The sequence below is a fragment of the Pristiophorus japonicus genome, chromosome 13 (assembly GCF_044704955.1).
Source record: "Pristiophorus japonicus isolate sPriJap1 chromosome 13, sPriJap1.hap1, whole genome shotgun sequence".
In the NCBI taxonomy this organism is placed as follows: Eukaryota; Metazoa; Chordata; class Chondrichthyes; family Pristiophoridae; genus Pristiophorus; species Pristiophorus japonicus.
The window spans coordinates 163,419,573-163,441,547 of NC_091989.1; the positions used below are offsets into that span (position 1 = coordinate 163,419,573).

The window sequence follows — 21,975 nt, forward strand, 5'->3', positions numbered from 1 at the left end:
GTCTCCAGGCATTCCCTGTCCAGGTTTTTATGAGAAGATTGGCTACTTGGGTGAGATATTCGAGTGTTGTCAATGCACGTGGCTCTGCACCAGTTACCGCTATCAGGAGATGAAGGCAGAGAATGGGAGAAAATTGGAAAAAGCAGATTTTTTAAAAGTATGTACAAGATTTACTTGCTGCGACAAATAATTCTGTTTGCCTGTAAACATATCTCAAGCTGCATGTGGATATGTTAGCACGAAGATTCTTCTGTTGTAACACAGGCAAGCTGTCCAAGGCTGCTTCATGGAAGGCCTGGTGAGATGCCAAATGGTTCTCCCTTGTTTCAAGACACAAGAAAATGTAGTTTGTAGCTTGGCTGAGAAATAGAGGATTTCTGCTTTGTGCCCATACTGCACTCCGCCAAGAAAGCTTGGCTGGGCTCTAAACCAGACCACAGCAGTGAGTAATACGGAATATCATATAAAGCAGCAGTGCATTGAAAGACATGCTACAATTTGTAATTGGATGAGAAAGAAATATTAAGCAGTTTATTTTATGTTGAAACCCGATAGAAATGTTTCCAGTCTTTCTGTGAATGAGACATGAGAGTAGAGAGGATAAAAGGTTGTTTGAACAGTCCCAAGAGAAAGTTAAATTAAAAGTAATAATCTTGCACTCTGAATTGGGAAAGGTTTCTGGCATGCATTTTGACAGCTTGAGTTTCGTAAGAATGTACTTTGGTACCAGAGTAAATCTGTGTGTGAAATCTGTGTTTGCTCCTTCGGAAAGGCTTGAATGTCACAGCAAAATAGACCCTTAACCATGTGCTCAAAATCACCCACAAATGTGGCAGCTGCTCTTCAAAATAAATAGAAGGGGGGACGAGAAGGAAGGAGGCATTTGTGGAAGGTGGAGGAAGCTAGCCTTTTCAATTCTGGTACCTGGGGTAAAATCCAGTATAAACTGATGGGATCAAAAGCCATATTTTGATTGATAGTGTGCAGACAGTGACAATTGCCCAAGCGGCCAACTTTCATCATCATCACAGACAGTCCCTCAAAATCGAGGAAGACTTGCTTCTACTCTAACAGTGAGTTCTCAGGTGACTGTACAGTCCAATACGGGAATTACAGTCTCTATCACATGGGACTGACAGTGGTTGAAGGAAAGGGTGGGTGGGGAGTCTGGTTTGCCGCACGCTCCTTCCGCTGCCTGCGCTTGATTTCTGCATGCTCTCAGCGACGAGACTCGAGGTGCTCAACGCCCTCCCGGATGATCTTCCTCCACCTAGGGCGGTCTTGGGCTAGGGATTCCCAGGTGCCGGTGAGGATGTTGCACTTTATCAAGGAGGCTTTGAGGGTGTCCTTGAAATGTTTCCTCTGCCCACCTGGGGCTCGCTTGCCGTGTAGAAGTTCTGAGTAGAGCGCTTGCTTTGGGAGTCTCGTGTTGGGCATGCGGACGATGTGGCCTGCCCAACGGAGCTGATCGAGTGTGGTCAATACTTTGATGCTGGGGATGTTGACCTGAGCGAGAACACTTGACATTGGTGCATCTATCCTCCCAGTGGATTTGCAGGATCTTGCAGAGGCAGCACTGGTGGTACTTCTCCAGCGCTTCGAGGTGTCTACTGTATATGGTCCACGCCTCTGAACCACATAGGAGGCCGGGTATCACTACTGCCATATAGTCCATAAGCTTGGTGCCAGATTTTAGGTCCTGGTCTTCAAACACTCTTCCTCAGACGACCGAAGGCTGCGCTGGCACACTGGAGGCAGTGTTGGACCTCGTTGTCGATGTCTGCCCTTTGCATATCTGATGGTTCCCAGAATTCACACCTTTTGTGGCTCCTGAAAGGAGAAGTGAGAGGCACAGAAAACAAATGCTTTTATTGCCCTTCAACAGGCTCACATTTAGTGAGCTGATGCAAATCAGAAGAGGAGAGAATCGCATGGAGATAGCACCTTTCCCCCAGAGGCTAAATGTAAAGCTTCCTCTGTCAACTTTAGGATTCCCATGTAAAATGCATTTGGTCAATCTCAAATCAGCTTCTTGTAGGCATGGGCCCACAGCTAAAAACTACTGTTAATTCAGCACTAAATTTCCAATGTCACTAAGGGAAGTCATAGAATGCTGGTGTGGAAAATAGAAGAATGTCACACGAGTGCAGGAAAGGCTGTTCCTTTGAGGACAGGACACATTGTTGGAGGAGAATAGAGGAAGTTCTACTTTGCAGCTAATTGGCCTATACTTGATCTTGGGAGTGCTTGATACTAATAGCATTTCATTTCCTACCACTGACATCCCTCACATTGATACGCACAAAGTTCACAACAAAAGGAAAATGGAAAGCAAAACAAATAGAAGAGAACACCTATGTTCGACAAACTAGACTGGCATTTAACCTTACTTAATCTGAACTCAAACAAAATGGAGCTTCCACTATTTGACGCAAACGAAGACAGTTATAGCTTGTTTTTTTTTCAGAGGAACTGCTATCCAAAGGTTTGCTTTGTATCAGGACAATTTGTCCAGTTTCTTTAGTTAGAACCTACACTTTCAAATTACTAATGTGTATTTAAAAATATCTGAAAACTGCTTTCGAGCAAAGCTTATGAAATCCACTATTCATTGAGAAGTTTTTGCAGCCCACACAATCCTACTCAAGGTTAGAGAGATAGGGACGCCACAGAACGTGAATGTTATCTACATCGTGAGATATACCTGTGTTTGGAACTTTTTGTTAAAACTCAGTACTTTCTGTAACATTGTGTGTTTGACATCATCAAACCACATGATAATATATAGTGGCACCTATTTAATCATTGGGATGTTGCAACTTTCCCGAATTATGTTTAACAAAATTACAAATTCTTCCATACATGAATGTAAGAATTGTGCTGATTAAAGCTGGTATTTTCTACACCAATCGGCTTCTGGTCTGACACAGTATAATTACTTGGAATGCTTTAAAGACATAGTCCAGCCTATAGATGTTTCAAAGACAACTTGTTTCACCAAAATCCCCCTGAATGCAACATCCAGAGGTGTGTGTCACGTGGAACTCCACCGGCTCAATAAATATAAAGTAGAAATAATGAACATTTTCCCATCCATTGCTCTAACGATCAGTGTCAAGCACTCCTAGTCGGGTATAACATGAAGAATTAAGCTCCTTCTGCACTGCCCTATTATGAAGTACAGGTTGGACCTCTCTGGTCCTGGATTCTCTGGTCTGGAAACATCCGTGGTTTGGCATTGGTATCGGTTTCCTGCGCTTCCTGACTCTCAGTGATCAGTGCACAATTGGCGCTTTGCGTGGGTGGCGTCCCGGTTTCTTGCGCTTACACGGAGGCCTGGGTTTCGTAGCCTGAGCTGGAGCGTGGCAGAGGCATTCAGGAGCCGGGGCGCAGTCTTCAGGTACCAGTAAGCCTAGGCTCGGCATGACCTCCCATGGTTCGGAAAATTCTCTGTTCCGGCATCGGTCAGGTCCCGAGGGTGCCGGACCAGAGAGATCCAACCTGTACTCGCAGGTTCATCCCACCTAAAAGCATGTAAAATTGCTGTACAAGTGTACAAATCTGTGCTATGTTCAAGCAACCACTATAAATGCCATTTTAGGAAACTGTTCTGCATCAATATATAAACGAGTGTTACCCTTCTGATAGTTTAAAAAAAAATGCTTATAAATTGGAACATTTCCCATTTGGCCTTGTAATGATTGTTTCCACAAAATAAAGATTCTATTTTTTAAAAAGAAACGTACTTGCAGGTTAGCCATAACAGCAATTAGATATGGAGTGAAGTCCAGGGTTCAGTGTTGCTAGCTTATTACCTGTTTATAATTCTTTAAACTATTAAACAATGGGGAAATCAAGTGAGATCAGCTCTAAAGGAGCAATAAAGGAATCATTATATTTGGTGAGTGTTCTTACCTCTGTTGTTTGATTTGAACAGCACTATGCTCAAGGGTTTGATCTGTCACCCAATACCTGCTGGGCTCCAACATGCCACTTGAGAAAGCATGCTGCCCACCTTCTATCATTCAAAGATTTTCTTTTGTCACTTTCTAAAATGTAGTTACTTCAAAACATTTGGATTACTCTCTCTGTGTCAGACCAGAAGCCGATGTTTTTGAGGCCTAGTAATTACTATCATGTTGCAACAGCAACTTAATCTGTCTCACATATTTTGTTAATCCCACACTCCGCTGTATTGCAGTGACCTCGACATTTATGAGAACCATTACTAACTCAGTTAACAGTCACAAAACATTTAATTAACAAATACTGTGCTCAGAATTTGAGTTGACTTCTGATTTACAAAAACAGTCTCACCATTCGTAAAGACCTTAGCAACATTCTGATTTTCAAGGAGAGAGAGCTGGAACGTAAAATGCCACACAATGTAGTTGGCAACATGTTCCAAGTTCTAAGTGTTCCATAGTAATATAATCAAGACTAAGGCCAGGGGTAAACGTGCTAAGTACAAGCCATGCCAAACCCAAGTCCGGGCATTCGAGCCAACAGTTCTGCCAGAGTCTGCCAGATTTTGGAGGTGGCCCAACATTGCGTCCAAACGCTCACCTTTTCTGTTTAAATATTTTTAAATTATTTCTGTATGAGCAGTTTCATTTTGTTTGCCATTAGAGAATCAAAGGGGCCAAAATTGCCCCTTTTTTATAATTCCATTAGCGCCACTGCGCTAATTTGTTATCGCCCGAGTGTGAAGGCCAGAGGTTTGCGCTGTGCCCTGCAGTTTTTGCCCCCAAGTGGGGGCACTCACGGCGATGATGTCATCATGTGCGCGCTGACACCTTATCATCCACGCCGACCCCTTTGCGCCGCGTGGAGGAAATTGCCCCGCGAGACGCGAGGTTGGCGTGGCTGGGTTGTCCCGGTCACCCTTAAAGGGAAGGGCCTTGCGCCGCCGCTGGCATCTTTTTTTTTCGGCTGACTTTGCAGTCGGCCCGACAATGACGGCCGCTAGTGTCCCTCGGGTGTTGGGTCTCTGGCCTGGTCGAAACCCTCCCTGGTGGCCCAGTAGACACCACAAAAGCAGATGCAGAGTTTGCAGTGGCACGCCCCTTTAAAAGAAGGGGAGGGTCGCACTGACATCACCAGCGCTGCGCTGACAGGCTCAGAGTGGTGCTGAGCAGCCCAACCCGCTAATGCCCCGGCAGCGCCCCGTGAAGGCCATTCCCGCCTCCAATATTACCTCGCAGCCTTTTCTCTTTCTTAGTTCCCTATTCCGCAAGATTTAGCAGCCCACGTCGCCGGGTCCTAAACCTTCACTTAATTCAAATTGTGTGTTTCGATCCCATAGAATAGTACAGTTCAGAAGGAGGCCATTCAGTCCATTGTGTCTGCCCCTGGCTCTTTCGAAGAGCAATCTAGTAACTCCCACTCCCCCGCTCTTTCCCCGTACCCCTGCATTTTTTTCTCCTTCAAGTATTTATATCCAATTCCCATTTGAAGGCCACTGTTGAATCTGTATCCACCGCCCTATCAGACTGTGCATTCCAAATCCTAACCACTCGTTGTGTGAAAAAGTTTTACCTCATATAATTCAAATTTACTGCGTAGAACATTTTTATTTCCCTCACTTTAATCCCCTCCTCAAAAAAATGCAAGTGTCATTGGATAATTATGATTGCATAATTCTCTTCATGATGTATGAAGGAAGGTCAGTTTTAGGGGCTGCAGTCCGTGCTTGGCCTACACTACCTAAAGTTTTGCTGAGAATATCTGAAAGTTGGCAACCCTGAGCAAACAGTAAAAAGTAGGAGTCAAAGCTGCTGAAGTGGGCAAACTGAGATATAGTTTCAGCCAAGCAGATACCAGTTTTCCCTTCAAAAGTTAACTGTATGTAACCACATTGGAATCATCTGTACGGGGCTTTTGGGCATTCGGCCCATTGCGTCTGTGCTGGCTCGATGAAAGCGCTCGAATTAGTCCCACTTTAATTCTAAAAACTGTATGCCGGTTTGCAGATTACTGCAATGGTTTACAGACATTTACAGGAGTATATATAATGGGGCTGAAATTCAGCTCCCCAATAAGGCCCGTTACCGCCGTTTGCGGCCGAGTCCAGCGGATGCCAATTTCTGGTCAAATGGCCGCTGCAAGCTAAATTCAGCTCAGGGGTTTTCTGGCCGCAGCCGACATACCTCATCAGTGTGTGCACCGACGGAACCCCCCACCTCCCACAAAATTTAGCGAGCAAAATCTTATTGCCACCAAGCGGTGCCCCCGACAGCTTTTTCTGTCGGTGCACCTTGTCTGCTCTCTCTCTGCCCTGGCTGTGCGGTGGCCATTAAAGGCGAGGGCCCAATGCCGCGGCCGCCATTTTATTTTTTTTGCCGATCAACTTCCATGTCGGCGGGACTATTGAGCCCCCCAGGTTTGGCCGGGCCGCTGGCCTGGCCAAAACGCTCCCTGGTGGTCCAGTGTCCGATCGCGACTGATGGCCAATTCTCTCCCCTTTTTAATGGAGGCGAGAGATGCACAATGACATCACCATTGCTCCGCTGCTGAGTGACAGCGGTGGAGAATCCGTCCCACCTCCACTTCCGCCCCTCACCAGCACTTAGCGCCGCACTTCCACCCCCTTTATGACCGACTTCCTGTCCGATTCAAAAAAAAGACAGAGGTGAATTTTGCAAAAGAGGGGACCTCTTCCGAAACGATGGTTAAAAACTCTTTAAAAAAAGGTAGGAGCGCCAGCTTGCTGGCAGGTCTAAATTTCGGCTGCCATGTCTATTGCATAGTTATACGATCAGGGTGGTCATGGTGGGATTGGAAGTGGGCATGGAGTCAGTCATGGGGCACACAGGGGTTGTCCTATCTCTTCTGTGTCGGGTCACTTGTCCTGCTGGGAGCAGGTGTTGCTATGGTCCCATCACGAACCTTTGAATTTCATCAGTGGGCTAGAAATTCATCTCGGGCAGAGGTGCACAGTGGGCTGAATCGGATCGGCTGCTTGTTATACGAAGCAGTCAATGGAACTGGATATCAGGCGCTGCGTATAACAGGCGGCCTGTCCAATACCGCCCATTTTGCCCCACCGCCCAAAACAAATTTTTCGTCCAATACTTCAAGCTGGCGTGCCGCTGACTATATACACTATTAGTTAAAGTGCTTCATTAGCTGTAAAGAGCTTTGGGACGTCCAGTGGATGGAAAAGTTCCTTTCTTTCTTTCATATCGGACCCTTCATTGTCTGTTTTTCACCTGAAAAACGGGCACTGGCTGATCTAATTTCTTGGCCCACTTGTGCACATCAAACATGGATGGTTAGCATATATCTGCAAATCTTTGCAAGAACATACCTGCCTTTTTTCATTGCAGGTCCTTACTTTGTTTTTTACCTGTTACAACAGCTCACAATATTGGCTAGATAGCGCTCGTACACAGCTGTGTCTCTAATCTGCTGATAATAGAACAAAAAGAATCTTAGAGGACAATTCAACTGTTGGAAGGTCATCTATAGTGAAGTAAGCTCTCACTTGTATGTAATGAAGCAATGTTACTTATTTGACATGAAGTAATACATTTTTTAGCAACTCTCATTTTAAGGAGGATGTCAGGGAGTTTCCAAGCTGGAACTACCTTCAATAAATGACTTCGTAAACAGCTCAAACCCAGGTTAACCCCAGGCAGTCAAAGAGTCAGATAGATCTCTCAAAGGATTATAAGGTAGAACCTCTTCAATACTGGAAAGTTGCTGCATTATTTCAGGGAAATTGAGATGGAAATTGAGCTTTGGCATATCAACATTTGTCATCACTCAGCTGCCGTAGTCTTTATTTTCCAATGCTGCTTGAATGTCTGTGTGTTCTGTTCTCTTTGATAGAGTGGGGCTTTTTTGATTCATTTTCCAAACTGCTGTTCAATCAGCTCTGCACCCGGAGAGTATTTTCTGTTACACTAAAATGAAAAGTTCAGAGTCCCTGCTTTATTTCCGATCACCAGGCAGGCAATGTTCTGCTTGTCAATAGTTTCTCTGCTGCCATCTCTTTAATTATCCCATGTGCATACACAGCTCCTGAGCTTGGAAGTGCATAGGATTTGTTGGGGGAGCATGCGGGAGCTCTCCCTAAACATAGAAGGATATGCAGGTAGGGTCAGATGAAGTAGGATAGGTGGAGGCTCATGTGGAGCAAAAACACCGGCACAGACCAGTTGGGCTGTTTCTGTGCTGTAAATTCTATGTAACTCCTCATCCCATAATAAGAAAAGAAAGACTTGCATTTATGTAGCGCCTTTAACATAAGAACATAAGAAATAGGAGCAGGAGTAGGCCATTTGGCCCCTCGAGCCTGCTCCGCCATTCAATAAGATCATGGCCGACCTGATCATGGACTCAGCTCCACTTCCCTGCCCGTTCCCCATAACCCTATACTCCCGACCACCAGATGTCTCAAAGTGCTTTACAGCCAATGAAGTACTTTTGGAGTGTAGTCACTGTTGTAAAGTGGGAAATGCGGCAGCCAACTTGTGCACAGCAAGCTCCCACAAACAGCAATGTGATGATGACCAGATAATCTGTTTTTGTTATGTTGATTGAGAGATAAATATTAGTCAAGATACTGGGGATAACTCCCCTGCTCTTCGTACTAGTGCCATGGGAAATTTTACGTCCACCTGAGAGGGCAGATAGGGCCTCGGTTTAACAGCTCATCCAAAAGACAACACCTCCGACAGTACAGCACTCTCACAGCACTGCACTGGAGTGTCAGCCTAGATTTTTATGCTCAAGTTCCTGGCGTGGGACTTGAACCAACAACCTCTGACTCAGAGGCGAGTGTGCTACCCACTGAGCCACAGCTGACACAATCAGAATCATAATGAACAATATAGTGCTAGAATACTCCATATTCATTTTGCGCTGTGGCTGCCTCTTTGCCGACAGGACCCTGGTTGGAACATGGTGGAAGTCCCTCAGCCATGATGATGTTCAATGTCCACCGCCCCTCCAGTCCGAGAATGATACTCCCGCAATTTCCTCAAATGGCGTAACTGGCAAGTTGCACCTAAACCAATGCCAATCTTGCCGTTGGAAACTTGCGGTGGCATTTCATTAGAATCTCATTAGCGTACGCTTCAACGTAAAAACCGCTATAAAACAAACAGAAAGCAGTGTAAATAATTGGAGCCTGAGGATAGCGAGGAATTTCCATCACATTCCTTCTTTTATGCATGAAAATGAAATATTGAAAGCCGTCAAACCATCCTTTATGCACATTAGGCACAGATCTTTACGATAATGCATCCGTGTAAGCATTTCAATTTGTAAAGCAACTCCTTCGGACGCCGTAACAATTCACTCAAAGTTTCAGAAAAGGTCTCGGCAAGGATAACATTTTTAAAAATTGCTTAAAAAGTCTGCATGTAAATATGACGGGTTTTGCCGTGTGTATCGATTTAGCCGTAAGTTTATGCTCGTTCAGAACTGCTGCTGGAAGCTCATGTTCTCTCGTGTTTTGAATGGGGCGGGGCTATGTTAATGAGCGGCTGAAGGTTTCAGTGGCATTTTCATTGAATTGGCGACAATGGTCTAGGAAATTCAGATGTAGCATAAAAATGGCTTGAAGTCTCTTCTGCCCCAATTTCCTTGATCCGTGTTTGCACCATTATTTCAGCGCCAGTTGTCAGGAAATTCTGAGCCAGGCCCTTTAACCAAATATAAATGAAAAGTTATACCAGACCAATGCCAGGGCTGTCATTATCATCATTATATTGCATGAATAACTATTGGGAGATCTTTTAATTTTAGCAGTGGCCATTGTGTAGCGTGTAGGGCTTGGGAAATCAATAAACCCTGTTTGGGACACACCATGTGTAACTGCAGCGATTATCCAACTGAACATGAGCATGCCCATCTTTGAAAGCAAGTAACCAAGACAACTATTGTGAGCCACAATATATCCGACCAATTCACATTTAACAAATATAATGTCGAGGTCCTACAAACCCTAGACAATCATATTTTCCATTTTCTTTTGTAGTGTGAGTGCAGAATGAACCTTTTCATTGGCTGACACTTTCCACTCTCGATGGCACTATAGTTGAGAGGAATGCAAAGTAGACATGAATGAATAAAAGCCCAAGCAATAGGAGTGGTTTACCCAAGGACGATTTTTTATGTTACATTTTGTCATGGATAAAATTATTTCATCCATAAATGCAGTGGAATGTTTTGCCTCAGAAGAAAAGGGTTATGAGGGAGGTAAACGTTGAGAGAGGTCATGCTTTCCTGTGCTATTTACATTCGCTCAAATTGAGACATGGAATTGCAAAGTGGGGCAAAGCTTAGAAGAACCAGAACAAATATTCTACCAGTAAACTATAACTCTAACCAGCTACCTACTGGCTCATTGTTCACCCTTTCTGTTATGGGATGGAGGTAACGCACAGTAAACATTTCAATCTTTTTCCTCTTTTAGACGAATCCACCATCACTTCTTTCTGAAAGGTGCTTACTTAGAGTAGGAATTTTCCAAGACAAGAAAAAAAGAAAACTTGCATTTATATAGCGCCTGTCACGACCTCGGGACGTTCCAAAGCGCTTCACAGCTAATGAAGTAATTATGAAGTGCAGTCACTGTTGTAATGTAGGAAATGTGGCAGCCAATTTGCACAAACTCCCACAAACAGCAATGTGATAATGACCACAAATGAGATGCAGCCAGTACTTTGTTTTAAAAGCAAATTGTTTGTATGAAATTTGCATATATTTGGATTTATCAAAATTACAAAGCATTGTGTAACAGTGCACTCTGATTGAATGCTCCTTGGGAACTAAATGGAAAGAACTAAGACTCACTTAACCACCAGAGCCATTCCAGACTGGATTTGAATTTGATTCCTCAGAGGGGTATAGACTGATGAATTGATGCCATCTAATGGACACAGTTTTCTGGCTGTTGTCTTGCCAAAACTGTTAACATAAGAACATAGGAATTGGGAGCAGGAGTCAGCCATTCGGCCCCTCGAGCCTGCTCCGCCATTCAATCAGATCATGGCTGATCTTCTACCTCAACTCCACTTTCCTGCACTATCCCAATATCCCTTGATTCCCTAAATATCCTGGGTTGCTGGGCTTATGTAAACAATTGCCGGTAATTCAAAAACCCTATTTCAAAAGGATTGCAAGAGCAAGTTCATCACTATTAAGTTCTAAGTTTCATTTTATGTGTCCAGTGAATTGTCTATTGTTAAATGTAAAAAACATAATTTTTCTTTGGCAAACACGAGGAGCCGTCATTAATCCATGTCAAAACGTGTTGGAATTTTTCAGCCAAGCTTCACACAACATCACACCAAAAAAAGATAAATAGACACTTTGCAACTATAGGCCTACAAAGATTTCACACTGCTTCACACTAAAATGCTGATATAAATACTTTAAAGGCAGATGCCCTAGCATGTAAAGATCTCCCTCCAGCTAACCCCTGAATTGTAATAATGCAAATCTTATCTTATTTGTTACATATGTGGCATGTCTGGGACCACTGGCTGCTGCCAGTTATGGCCTGTGATCCTGGGAATACTTACACGACTCAAGGTAAACACATGCACGTGGGTGATAATTGGATTATCAGTCCACTGCTGCTAAACAGCCTGTGACCAGGTGCTGATTTCATTTAGTGATGTGCAAACACAGCACCAGATTTTAGTTGCCTTTCCTCTCCTCCTTTGAAGGGATGCCTCGCTTTCTGTTGCGTTAACTGGCCTTATGTTGGCACTGTTTTGATTCAATTCCGGGAGACTATCGCCTGCAAGCCAGTTCCTGGAGTTCACTCTGCTAATTCCCTTATGGCTGCAGCAGGCTTGCAGGACCCAGCTTTTATGGCTCTACACCATTGCTGCGGGGATAAAAGAGCCGGCTTTGGCAACATAAACACCGGAAACCTGTTCACAGCCTAGAATCCAAATCAAAAGGACGTCAATATAAAAACAACTGTGTGGAATATAAAGAGAGCCAAACAAACAGTGTAATACAGCAAGGATAGCACTGAGACAGGCACTGTGGGGAAGTGTGTTACAGGCCAGAGATGGGCACTGTGGGGAAGTGTGATACAGGCCAGAGACGGGCACTGTGGGGAAGTGTGGCACAGACCAGCAACGGGCACTGGGGGGAAGTGTGGTACAGGTCAGAGACGGGCACTGTGGGGAAGTGTGGTACAGACCAGAGACGGGCACTGTGGGGCTAGTACGGTACAGACCAGCGACGGGCACTGTGGGGAAGTGTGGTACAGGCCAGAGACAGGCACTGTGGGGAAGTGTGGTACAGACCAGCGACGGGCACTGTGGGGAAGTGTGGTACAGACCAGCGACGGGCACTGTGGGGAAGTGTGGTACAGACCAGCGACGGGCACTGTGGGGAAGTGTGGTACAGACCAGTGACAGGCACTGTGGGGAAGTGTGGTACAGGCCAGAGACGGGCACTGTGGGGCTAATACTGTACAGACCAGAGATGGGCACTGTGGGGAAGTGTGGTACAGACCAGTGAGTGGCACTGTGGGGGAAGTGTGATACAGACCAGCGACGGACACTGTGGGGAAGTGTGGTACAGACTAGCGACGGGCACTGTGGGGAAGTGTGGTACAGACCAGTGAGTGGCACTGTGGGGAAGTGTGGTACAGACCAGTGACGGGCACTGTGGGGAAGTGTGGTACAGACCAGTGAGTGGCATTGTGGAGCAAGTACGGTACAGACAGCAACGGCCACTGTGGGGGAAGTGTGGTACAGACATCGACGGGCACTGTGGGGGAAGTAAAGCGAGGACAATGGCCATTCTTTTCTTCACAGAAAATGAGTTTCCAAACAACCTTTGCGTTACTTCCAGTACCTTTATTTTCATTGATTCCGTTATGTGGTCGATGGGAGGTGAGACGTGCTGGGGAATTGGCCTGCTCAGTTGTTATTGCTATTGGTGGCTGTTTGTCATCAGCTCTCTTGTAACATAACTGGGAGTTGCAAAAAGTACAGTCGCAATGTCTTTACATTAGAACCTTGGGATTGACTCACCAGACATCACTGTTAAAATACTTCTTTTGTACTTTGGCATATAAAATACAGTTAATATTGTTCACTGTGATTGACAAAATTTGCTTTGCTGTCGATGGTTATTTGGGTAGAATTGAAGAAAATTGTGGATTACGACAACTTTTAGAAAAGCACAGTAACTAACAAAGGGCTTTAATTTGAAATGTCTGGTTTCACTGAGGCCAATTGGAGCGCCTCCATCGCTACTTCAGTTGAGATTGATGAACTCAGCACAGTTTTATTCATGTAATATTCAGGTGAATTGTACTACACATTTGATGCATTTATCCAGAGAGCTAACGGGAACCGCATGTTCCGTTTTAATATTGGGTCAAGTGTATATGTTGAAGGAGTAAATTTATGAGCCTGCATTGCTGGTGAGCAACTTCACCCACCGGCATTGCAAATCATGAGTTTGGGTGGGCACTGCCCACGATTTTCTGCCTCATAAAATTACTCCTTGGCAATTTTGCTCTGGCTCAGGGGATTTTCAAAAATACCAGCTCTACAGAATAGTACTAACGTGGGCCATTTGCGTGAGATAGAGTGCAGATCAAGACCTCCAGGTTAACAGGACGGTTTTATTTTGGTTGCGTGTTACTGGAGATGAACTCATCAGATCGAAACAGTCCTGCCCATCAGGCATATAGTAGACTTATAATGAAAATATTTATTGGGGCTTATGAGCTTATCCATAAGTCCCCCCGGGTGGACTTGGTTAAGTATGCGTAATAATAAACATTGGGTTATTTATGAGAGAAAACCTATGAGAAATTGTGTACAGATTGCAAGCTGGTCATAGCGCCATTCTACCCATTGTTCACAGTGGAAAGGAGAAGTGATGGTTGGCAAAGAGAAGCAATTTTAGAAGCGGGGACTCTGTACATTGTTAAGCTATTCAAATGTTACATTTTTCAAGGGAGTTTGGTTTTCTTTTATAACAAAAATCAGCTGGCTCATTGTAGAACAAGAGTGAGCTGTTGTACAAAAGCATACATATATAAATGAGCTTGTTGTAGCCTATTACTCTGAATAGAGCTTAAGCATGCAGACTGAGTATGTTTAAGCTCCTGTGTTGAGCAGTATAACAGAATGGCATTTGGTTTCAACCTCTGTCCACATTAATGCCAGTGCATCCTCAAAGTCAACACTTTGGTGACTTCCGAACATTTTGATAAAGGTTCATTGTGGGGATCACATATTCAGATGGTCAATAATTTGAATTGATTCCGCACTGAAGGACTGTCAACCCTTTTTAAAAGGGGTATGAAAAAGTTACTTGCCAAACGATTTGTTTACTTGCTTGCAAACACAAAAGGCAAACACATAAATTGTGTCAAAATGCAACACAATTGTTAAAAAAAAATGTTGAATGGCTACTCTGTCTCATCCCTCTGCCCAAACAAAAATAGCTTGGCCCAACCCTTGCCCATGAACATGATGTCCTGTTTTAAGATTAAATAGCTTGCCAAATTAAATGGAAATCTTTGCAACATTAATTTCTTTGACCTCTATCTCAAGTTTCAAGGGCTTTCCGTTTTTTCATTCATTTTTTTTTTCTTGTCCTTTATTTCAGAAAAAGATTTACAAGTACAAAAAGGTACTTAGTAACCCGAGTCGCTGGGAGGTTGTGTTGAAGGAGATTCGGACTCTGGTGGACATGGCACTTTTCTCACCACTTCAGGATGATTCCATTCACCAAGCACCACTGGAGATAGTCTCGAAACTCCTCTCAGAGGTATGGACCAACTAAAAGTCAACTAAGATGATTTGGAGATAGGGAAAGTGGGCAGGTTTTGGCACTGGTCATGCTAACTTCAAATTAAGGTGATTTCTGGTGCTTGTTTTAGTATGTGAGAGCTATCAGTGGCGGTGACGGCTTTGACATGAAAGGGAGGAAGGAGTATCTTATTAACCCTTTGCTGTCAGATTTCGCTGACCCTTGCTCCTGTGGAATGCCCATTTTGCTGGGCCTCTGCCCAATGTTCTCTCTAAGCTGCGTGGCCACGCGATCACACGCTTGCCCAGTGGTCTGAAAGTTTCCGCGCAGGCCGCTCACCAGCTTTTCCATTGTAACTATCGCACTTACGCAGAAATTTAAGGGGACCACGCATTAAAAGAAGCAGGCAGGGCAGAACAAAGCACAGCTTACAGGGAACCTTGTCTCTGTCCCTTTTTGGTTGCCCTGGGATTTCTGGGGCTTCTCTAGGGTGGTCGGAGCTGGGCCTGCTCCTACAGTAAGCGCAGACCCATCACGGAAATGCAAATGAGCCGGGAAGGGTGTGCTCAGCCTGCTGACTTATTTTCCTCGCACAAAGCTCACTGAGCATCCTCGCCCAGTGAAACATGGTCTGACCCTGCATCTGCACCAGCTGGGGCAGGCCACAGACAGGAAGGTAAGTGTCCCTTTTGATTTTCTCCAACCCTTCCAGGATGGTCACAGTTAATCGAGGCCTTCTGGCTGCTAAAACGTCATGCCTCTTCTGCCAGGGGTGCGCCTGGTGCTGTGGATGCCCCTTGGCCATGCTAATAGCCTGGACCAAGAACTACTGGTGGTCCTGGGCCTGTCCAGAACCAGAGCAAAGGGGACCCCGCAAATTCTACCTTTAAATGTAAAGGCACTGCAACAGACCACCCAGGATCTTTTAAACTCTTATTTTTAAAGTTTCATAAAAGAGTTTAGAAACAGTTCTAGCTATATTACAAAAACAAAATACAGTGGATGCTGGCAATCTTACATAAAAACAGAAACTGCTGGAAATACTCAGCAGGTCAGGCAGCACCTGTGGAGAGAGAAATGGAGTTAATGTTTCAGGTCGTGACATTTTGTCAGAATTGGAAAAAGTTAGAAATGTAGCAGGTTTTAAGCAATTGCAAAGGCAGGGAAAAGGGGCAGAGGTTATGGTCTGAAACTGTTGAACTCAATGTTGAGTCCAGAAGGCTGCAAAGTGCCTAAACAAAAGATGAGGTGCTTAGCCTCGAGCTTCCATTGAACTTCATTAGAACAGTGTAGGAGGCCGAGGACAGAGCGGTCAGAATGCGAGTGGGGTAGAGAATTAAAGTGATAGGTGACCAGAAGCTCGGGGTCACGCTTAGAGACTAAACCGAGATGTTCCGCAAAGCAATCACGCAATCTGTGTTTGGTCTCACCAATGTAGAGGAGACCACATTGTGTTTAAAATGCTATTTTATTATGTTTTTGTGTATTTTAAAACTCTTACGCCTGTAAAAGTAGGCTATGCGCCTGTTTTATCAGGCACCAGAGTTTTCAGGACATCCGCTGGGCAAGATATGGGTAAATACCACAATCTTGCCCATGCGACTGTCCTGGCTGTGGGGGTACAGAAGATCTGTCAAGCTCCGGCATTGTGCGCTAAAAACCAGCTAAACCGGTTTTTGCTATACCTTCCCCGGTCTGTACACACTCCGTACAGACCCGGGAGGCCAGAATTTTTGGGCCACTAAGATTAGATAATAAAGATTTAAAAGAAGTTCCATTATAAAAAATGATTTAATAAAAACAGAGGGCTTGTTTTCACTTTCGTATTCTCACAGCAAAAGCTTCTTTATTTTCCTGTCCCAAATTGCATTTTTATTTTAATTTGTTGTAATTAATAATTATATATGTGGAAGTTCGAACTTTGTATTCCCTCTTTCTGCTTTTTTCTTTTTCTTTGTCTTTGTCATAATTCTCTGCATTTTTCGAATATGAATGGGATGGAGGAGGCTCAGAAGAGTCCATTAAATGTTCAATATCATATTAGTCACTGGGTAAACATTGGGAGAAGGGAAACAGTATTTAATAATAACTCAGCATATCTGCAATGATTGTTCTATTAAAGAATATCCAATCGTGCATCATATAAAAATAAAATATACTGATATTCTCTATTAAAATGGTTAGTGTGTACAATCCTTCATTTGCTGCAGCCTGCTCTACCTTTACACAACTGCAATCTGATATTGTCCAGAGTCTAAAGCTGGTTGAGTTAAATTCAGCATTTTTGTTTGGTATAATATAAATGTTATCATAATTAAGCTGTTTTCTTGGTTCACTAGGTTGATTCCTGAGATGAAGGGGTTGTCATATGAAGAAAGGTTGAGCTGGTTGGGCCTATACTCCTTGGAGTTTAGAAGGACGAGACGTGATCTTATTGAAACATATAAGATTCTGAGAGGGCTTGACAGGGTAGATGCTGAGAGGATGTTTCTGCTCGTGGGGGAATCTAGAACTAGGGGGCATAGTTTCAGAATAAGGGGTCACTCATTTAAGACAGAGATGAGGTGGAATTTCTCTGAGGATTGTGAATCTTTGGAATTCTCTACCCTAGAGAGCTGTTGAGGCTGAGTCATTGAATATATTCGAGGCAGAGATAGACAGATTTTTGAACAACAGGGGAGTCGGGAGTTATGGGGAACAGGCAGGACAGTGGAGTTGAGGCCAAGCTCAGATCAGCCATGATCTTATTGAATGGCAGAGCAGGCTCGAGGGGCCGAATGCTTTACTCCTGCTCCTATTTCTTATGTTCCTTGGAATTACATTTTATTTTTGTATCTCCTTCCAGAACCTCAAGCTAACGACCCAGGAGCATGAAAATATCATTGTGGTAAGTCTCTAATTATGAGTGGTGTTCAATGTGTTGTGTAGATGAAGCATAGGACCCACAGAAACCTCTGATGCAGCTGCAAGTTTGGGGCAAATTTTACAAGTGAGCCCTCTCAGCAAGGTTCCTCGTTCGATAGAAGGACTGATTGGATGTCTGAGCATAGAAGTCCATGCACCCATTTCTCAGCCCTCCCAATTTTCTGGTAATTATGTTAAATGAAAGGAAAATCGTTAGGGATGCTGATTGGGCATGTAGACCTCCACGCCTATTTTCCAATCTGTTCTCCCGTCCAATGAAGTTTCATGCCAGGATCACCAACCTGTAGAATTTGTTCCTTTATCCCAGTCCTGCTACAAGAGTAGCCTTTTGACCAAAACAAGACAAAAAAAAAGAATATTTGCAAATAATTAATATAGTAATTATAACCAAATAGTTGAGTGTAATCTACTTGAAGTTAATTTGAGTGCTCTTTCAGAGCAGTGTGAGAAAGTGGGAGCCTAGGGTTAATGCTGACCTGTTTGAACTTTTGTGAACACCAGTGTGTATGTCATATCCCTTCATTGTATTTGCTTTTCATCATATACATCATGCTGATCAGTGCAGATGCTGAATTTCCAGTTCACCCTAATTGGTTTCCCACATTCAGAGGTTCTGTCAATTTTTTCTAATACTTTGGCAAAACTAGACAATGCACAGAGACGGATGTTTGGTGCGCCTGCTATATCTATTTGGAACGACATTTTTCAGACATTTGACTGCCAATAGCCGCTCACAAGTGAAAGCTCAAAATTGTTAAAAACATCAATTGGTGCCATTACTATTGAACTATCTTCACTATAAAGGAGGTCCCAGTGTTCACATAAGTGTGTCCAACATCTTGCATTTATATATAGCCTTTGACATAGGAAAATATCCCAAGGTGTTTACATTTGAGGCATTGGAGGACAGGGAACATAAGAACATAAGAATTAGGAACAGGAGTAGGCCATCTAGCACCTCGAGTCTGCTCCGCCATTCAACAAGATCATGACTGATCTGGCCGTGGACTCAGTTCCACTTACCCGCCCGCTCCCCGTAACCCTTAATTCCCTTATTGGTTAAAAATCTATCTATCTGTGATTTGAATACATTCAATGAGCTAGCCTCAACTACTTCCTTGGGCAGAGAATTCCACAGATTCACAACCCTCTGGGAGAAGAAATTCCTTCTCAACTTGGTTTTAAATTGGCTCCCCCGTATTTTGAGGCTGTGCCTCCTAGTTCTAGTCTCCCCGACCAGTGGAAACAACCTCTCTGCCTCTATCTTGTCTATCCCTTTCATTATTTTAAATGTTTCTATAAGATCACCCCTCATCCTTCTGAACTCCAACGAGTAAAGACCCAGTCTACTCAATCTATCATCATAAGGTAACCCCCTCATCTCCGGAATCAGCCTAGTGAATCGTCTCTGTACCCCCTCCAAAGCTAGTATATCCTTCCTTAAGAAAGGTGATCAAAACTGCATGCAGTAGTCCAGGTGCAGCCTCACCAATACCCTATACAGTTTCAGCAGGACCTCCCTGTTTTTATACTCCATCCCTCTCGCAATGAAGGCCAACATTCCATTTGCCTTCCTGATTACCTGCTGCACCTGCAAACTAACTTTTTGGGATTCATGCACAAGGAGCCCCAGGTCCCTCTGCACCGCAGCATGTTGTAATTTCTCCCCATTCAAATAATATTCCCTTTTACTGTTTTTTTTTCCAAGGTGGATGACCTCACATTTTCCGACATTGTATTCCATCTGCCAAACCTTAGCCCATTCGCTTAACCTATCTAAATCTCTTTGCAGCCTCTCTGTGTCCTCTACACAATCCGCTTTCCCACTAATCTTTGTGTCATCTGCAAATTTTGTTACACTACACTCTGTCCCCTCTTCCAGGTCATCTATGTATATTGTAAACAGTTGTGGTCCCAGCACCGATCCCTGTGGCACACCACCAACCACCGATTTCCAATCCGAAAAGGACCCATTTATCCCGACTTTCTGCTTTCTGTTAGCCAGCCAATTCTCTATCCATGCTAATACATTTCCTCTGACTCCGCGTACCTTTATCTTCTGCAGTAACCTTTTGTGTGGCACCTTATCGAATGCCTTTTGGAAATCTAAATAAACCACATCCATCGGTACACCTCTATCCACCATGCTCGTTATATCCTCAATGAATTCCAGTAAATTAGTTAAACATGATTTTCCCCTTTATGAATCCATGTTGCGTCTGCTTGATTGCACTATTCCTATCTAGATGTCCCGCTATTTCTTCCTTAATGATAGCTTCAAGCATTTTCCCCACTACAGATGTTAAACTAACCGGCCTATAGTTACCTGCCTTTTGTCTGCCCCCTTTTTTAAACAGAGGGGTTACATTAGCTGCTTTCCAATCCCCAGATTCCAGAGAATTTTGGTAGATTATAACGAATGCATCTGCTATAACTTCTGCCATCTTTTTTAATACCCTAGGATGCATTTCATCAGGATCAGGGGACTTGTCTACCTTGAGTCCCATTAGCCTGTCCAGCACTACCCCCCTAGTGATAGTGATTATCTCAAGGTGCTCCCTTCCCACATTTCCGTGACCAGCAATTTTTGGCATGGTTTTTGTGTCTTCCACTGTGAAGACCAAAGCAAAATAATTGTTTAAAGTCTCAGCCATTTCCACATTTCCCATTATTAAATCCCCCATCTCATCTTCTAAGAGACCAACATTACTTTAGTCACTCTTTTCCGTTTTATATATCGGTAAAAGCTTTTACTATCTGTTTTTATGTTTTGCGCAAGTTTACTTTCGTAATCTATCTTTCCTTTCTTTATTGCTTTCTTAGTCATTCTTTGCTGTCGTTTAAAATGTTCCCAATCTGCTAGTTTCCCACTAACCTTGGCCACCTTATACGCATTGGTTTTTAATTTGATACTCTCCTTTATTTCCTTGGTTATCCACGGCTGGTTATCCCTTCTCTTACCGCCCTTCTTTTTCATTGGAATATATTTTTGTTGAGCACTAGGAAAGAGCTCCTTAAAAGTCCTCCACTGTTCCTCAATTGTGCCACCGTTTAGTCTGTGTTTCCAGTATACTTTAGCCAACTCTGCTCTCATCCCACTGTAGTCCCCTTTATTTAAGCATAGTACGCTCATTTGAGACACTACTTCTTCACCCTCAATCTGTATTACAAATTCAACCATACTGTGATCACTCATTCCGAGTGGATCGTTTACTAGGAGATCGTTTATTATTCCTGTCTCATTACAGAGGACCAGATCTAAGATAGCTTGCTCCCTTGTAGGTTCTGTAACATACTGTTCTAAGAAACAATCCCGTATGCATGCTACTCCTCCAGGCTACCCCATGCGATTTGAGTTGACCAATCGATATGTAGGTTAAAATCCCCCATGATTACTGCCGTTCCTTTTTCACATGCCTCCATTATTCCCTTGATTATTGCCCGCCCCACCGTGAAGTTATTATTTGGGGCCTATAAACTACGCCCACCAGTGACTTTTTCCCCTTACTATCTCTAATCTCCACCCACAATGATTCAACATTTTGTTCATTAGAGCCAATATCGTCTCTCACAACTGCCCTGATATCATTCTTTATTAACAGAGCTACCCCACCTCCTTTCCCTTCTTGCCTATCTTTCCGAATTGGGCTAACGGGAGAGCGGGACTTAGTACGGGTTAGGATATAGTCAGTAGAGTTTTAGATGAGCTTAAGTTAATGATCGGTGGGAAATGATCATTTCTGGCTGGTCAGGAGAGCATTGGAATAGTTGAGTCTGGTGGTAACAACAAGATGGATGAAGGTTTCAGCAGCAGAGAAGCTGAGGCAGAAGCGGAGACAGGGCATGTTACAGAGGTGGAAGTAGCCCGTCATTGTGATGGGGAGTAAATGGGTTCGGAAGGGCAGTTTGGGGTCAGAAAGGATGCGGTGATTGCCAACAGTCTGGTGCAGCCTGAGACAGTGGCCAGGGAGGAGATAAAATTGGTGGCGAGGGAACAGAGTTTGTGGTGGGGGCCAAAGGCAATGGCTTTGGTCTTCCCAACATTTAATTGGAGCAAATGGTGGCTCATCCAGGGCTCAGTGCCAGACAAGCAAGCTGCCTCCAGAGAGGCAGTGGGGGAATCACGAGAGTGTGTAAGGCAGTAATTATATTTTGAAAGGTGTTCACATCTCTTGCTGACTGCTTTCCACTTTCACTCATATAACGTCAGGAACAGAATTCTGCAGCAGAGTTACAAAGCTGTATGTGGGAAATTGCTGGTGCAGAATGGCTGCTGCATTTGCCTACATAACAGTCACT

The 21,975-nt window shown here is 43.9% G+C and overlaps 1 protein-coding gene across 3 annotated transcripts in view; it reads left to right on the forward strand.

The window, feature by feature from the left end:
• Positions 1-21,975, forward strand: part of cmip (c-Maf inducing protein) — a 241,759-nt gene that overhangs the window by 146,977 nt on the left and 72,807 nt on the right. For all 3 annotated transcript variants that reach the window (XM_070898229.1, XM_070898230.1, XM_070898231.1), the window contains exons 4-5: positions 14,608-14,769; positions 17,597-17,638. In XM_070898229.1, the coding sequence (XP_070754330.1) occupies positions 14,608-14,769; positions 17,597-17,638 (204 nt within the window). The remainder of the gene's footprint in view (positions 1-14,607; positions 14,770-17,596; positions 17,639-21,975) is intronic.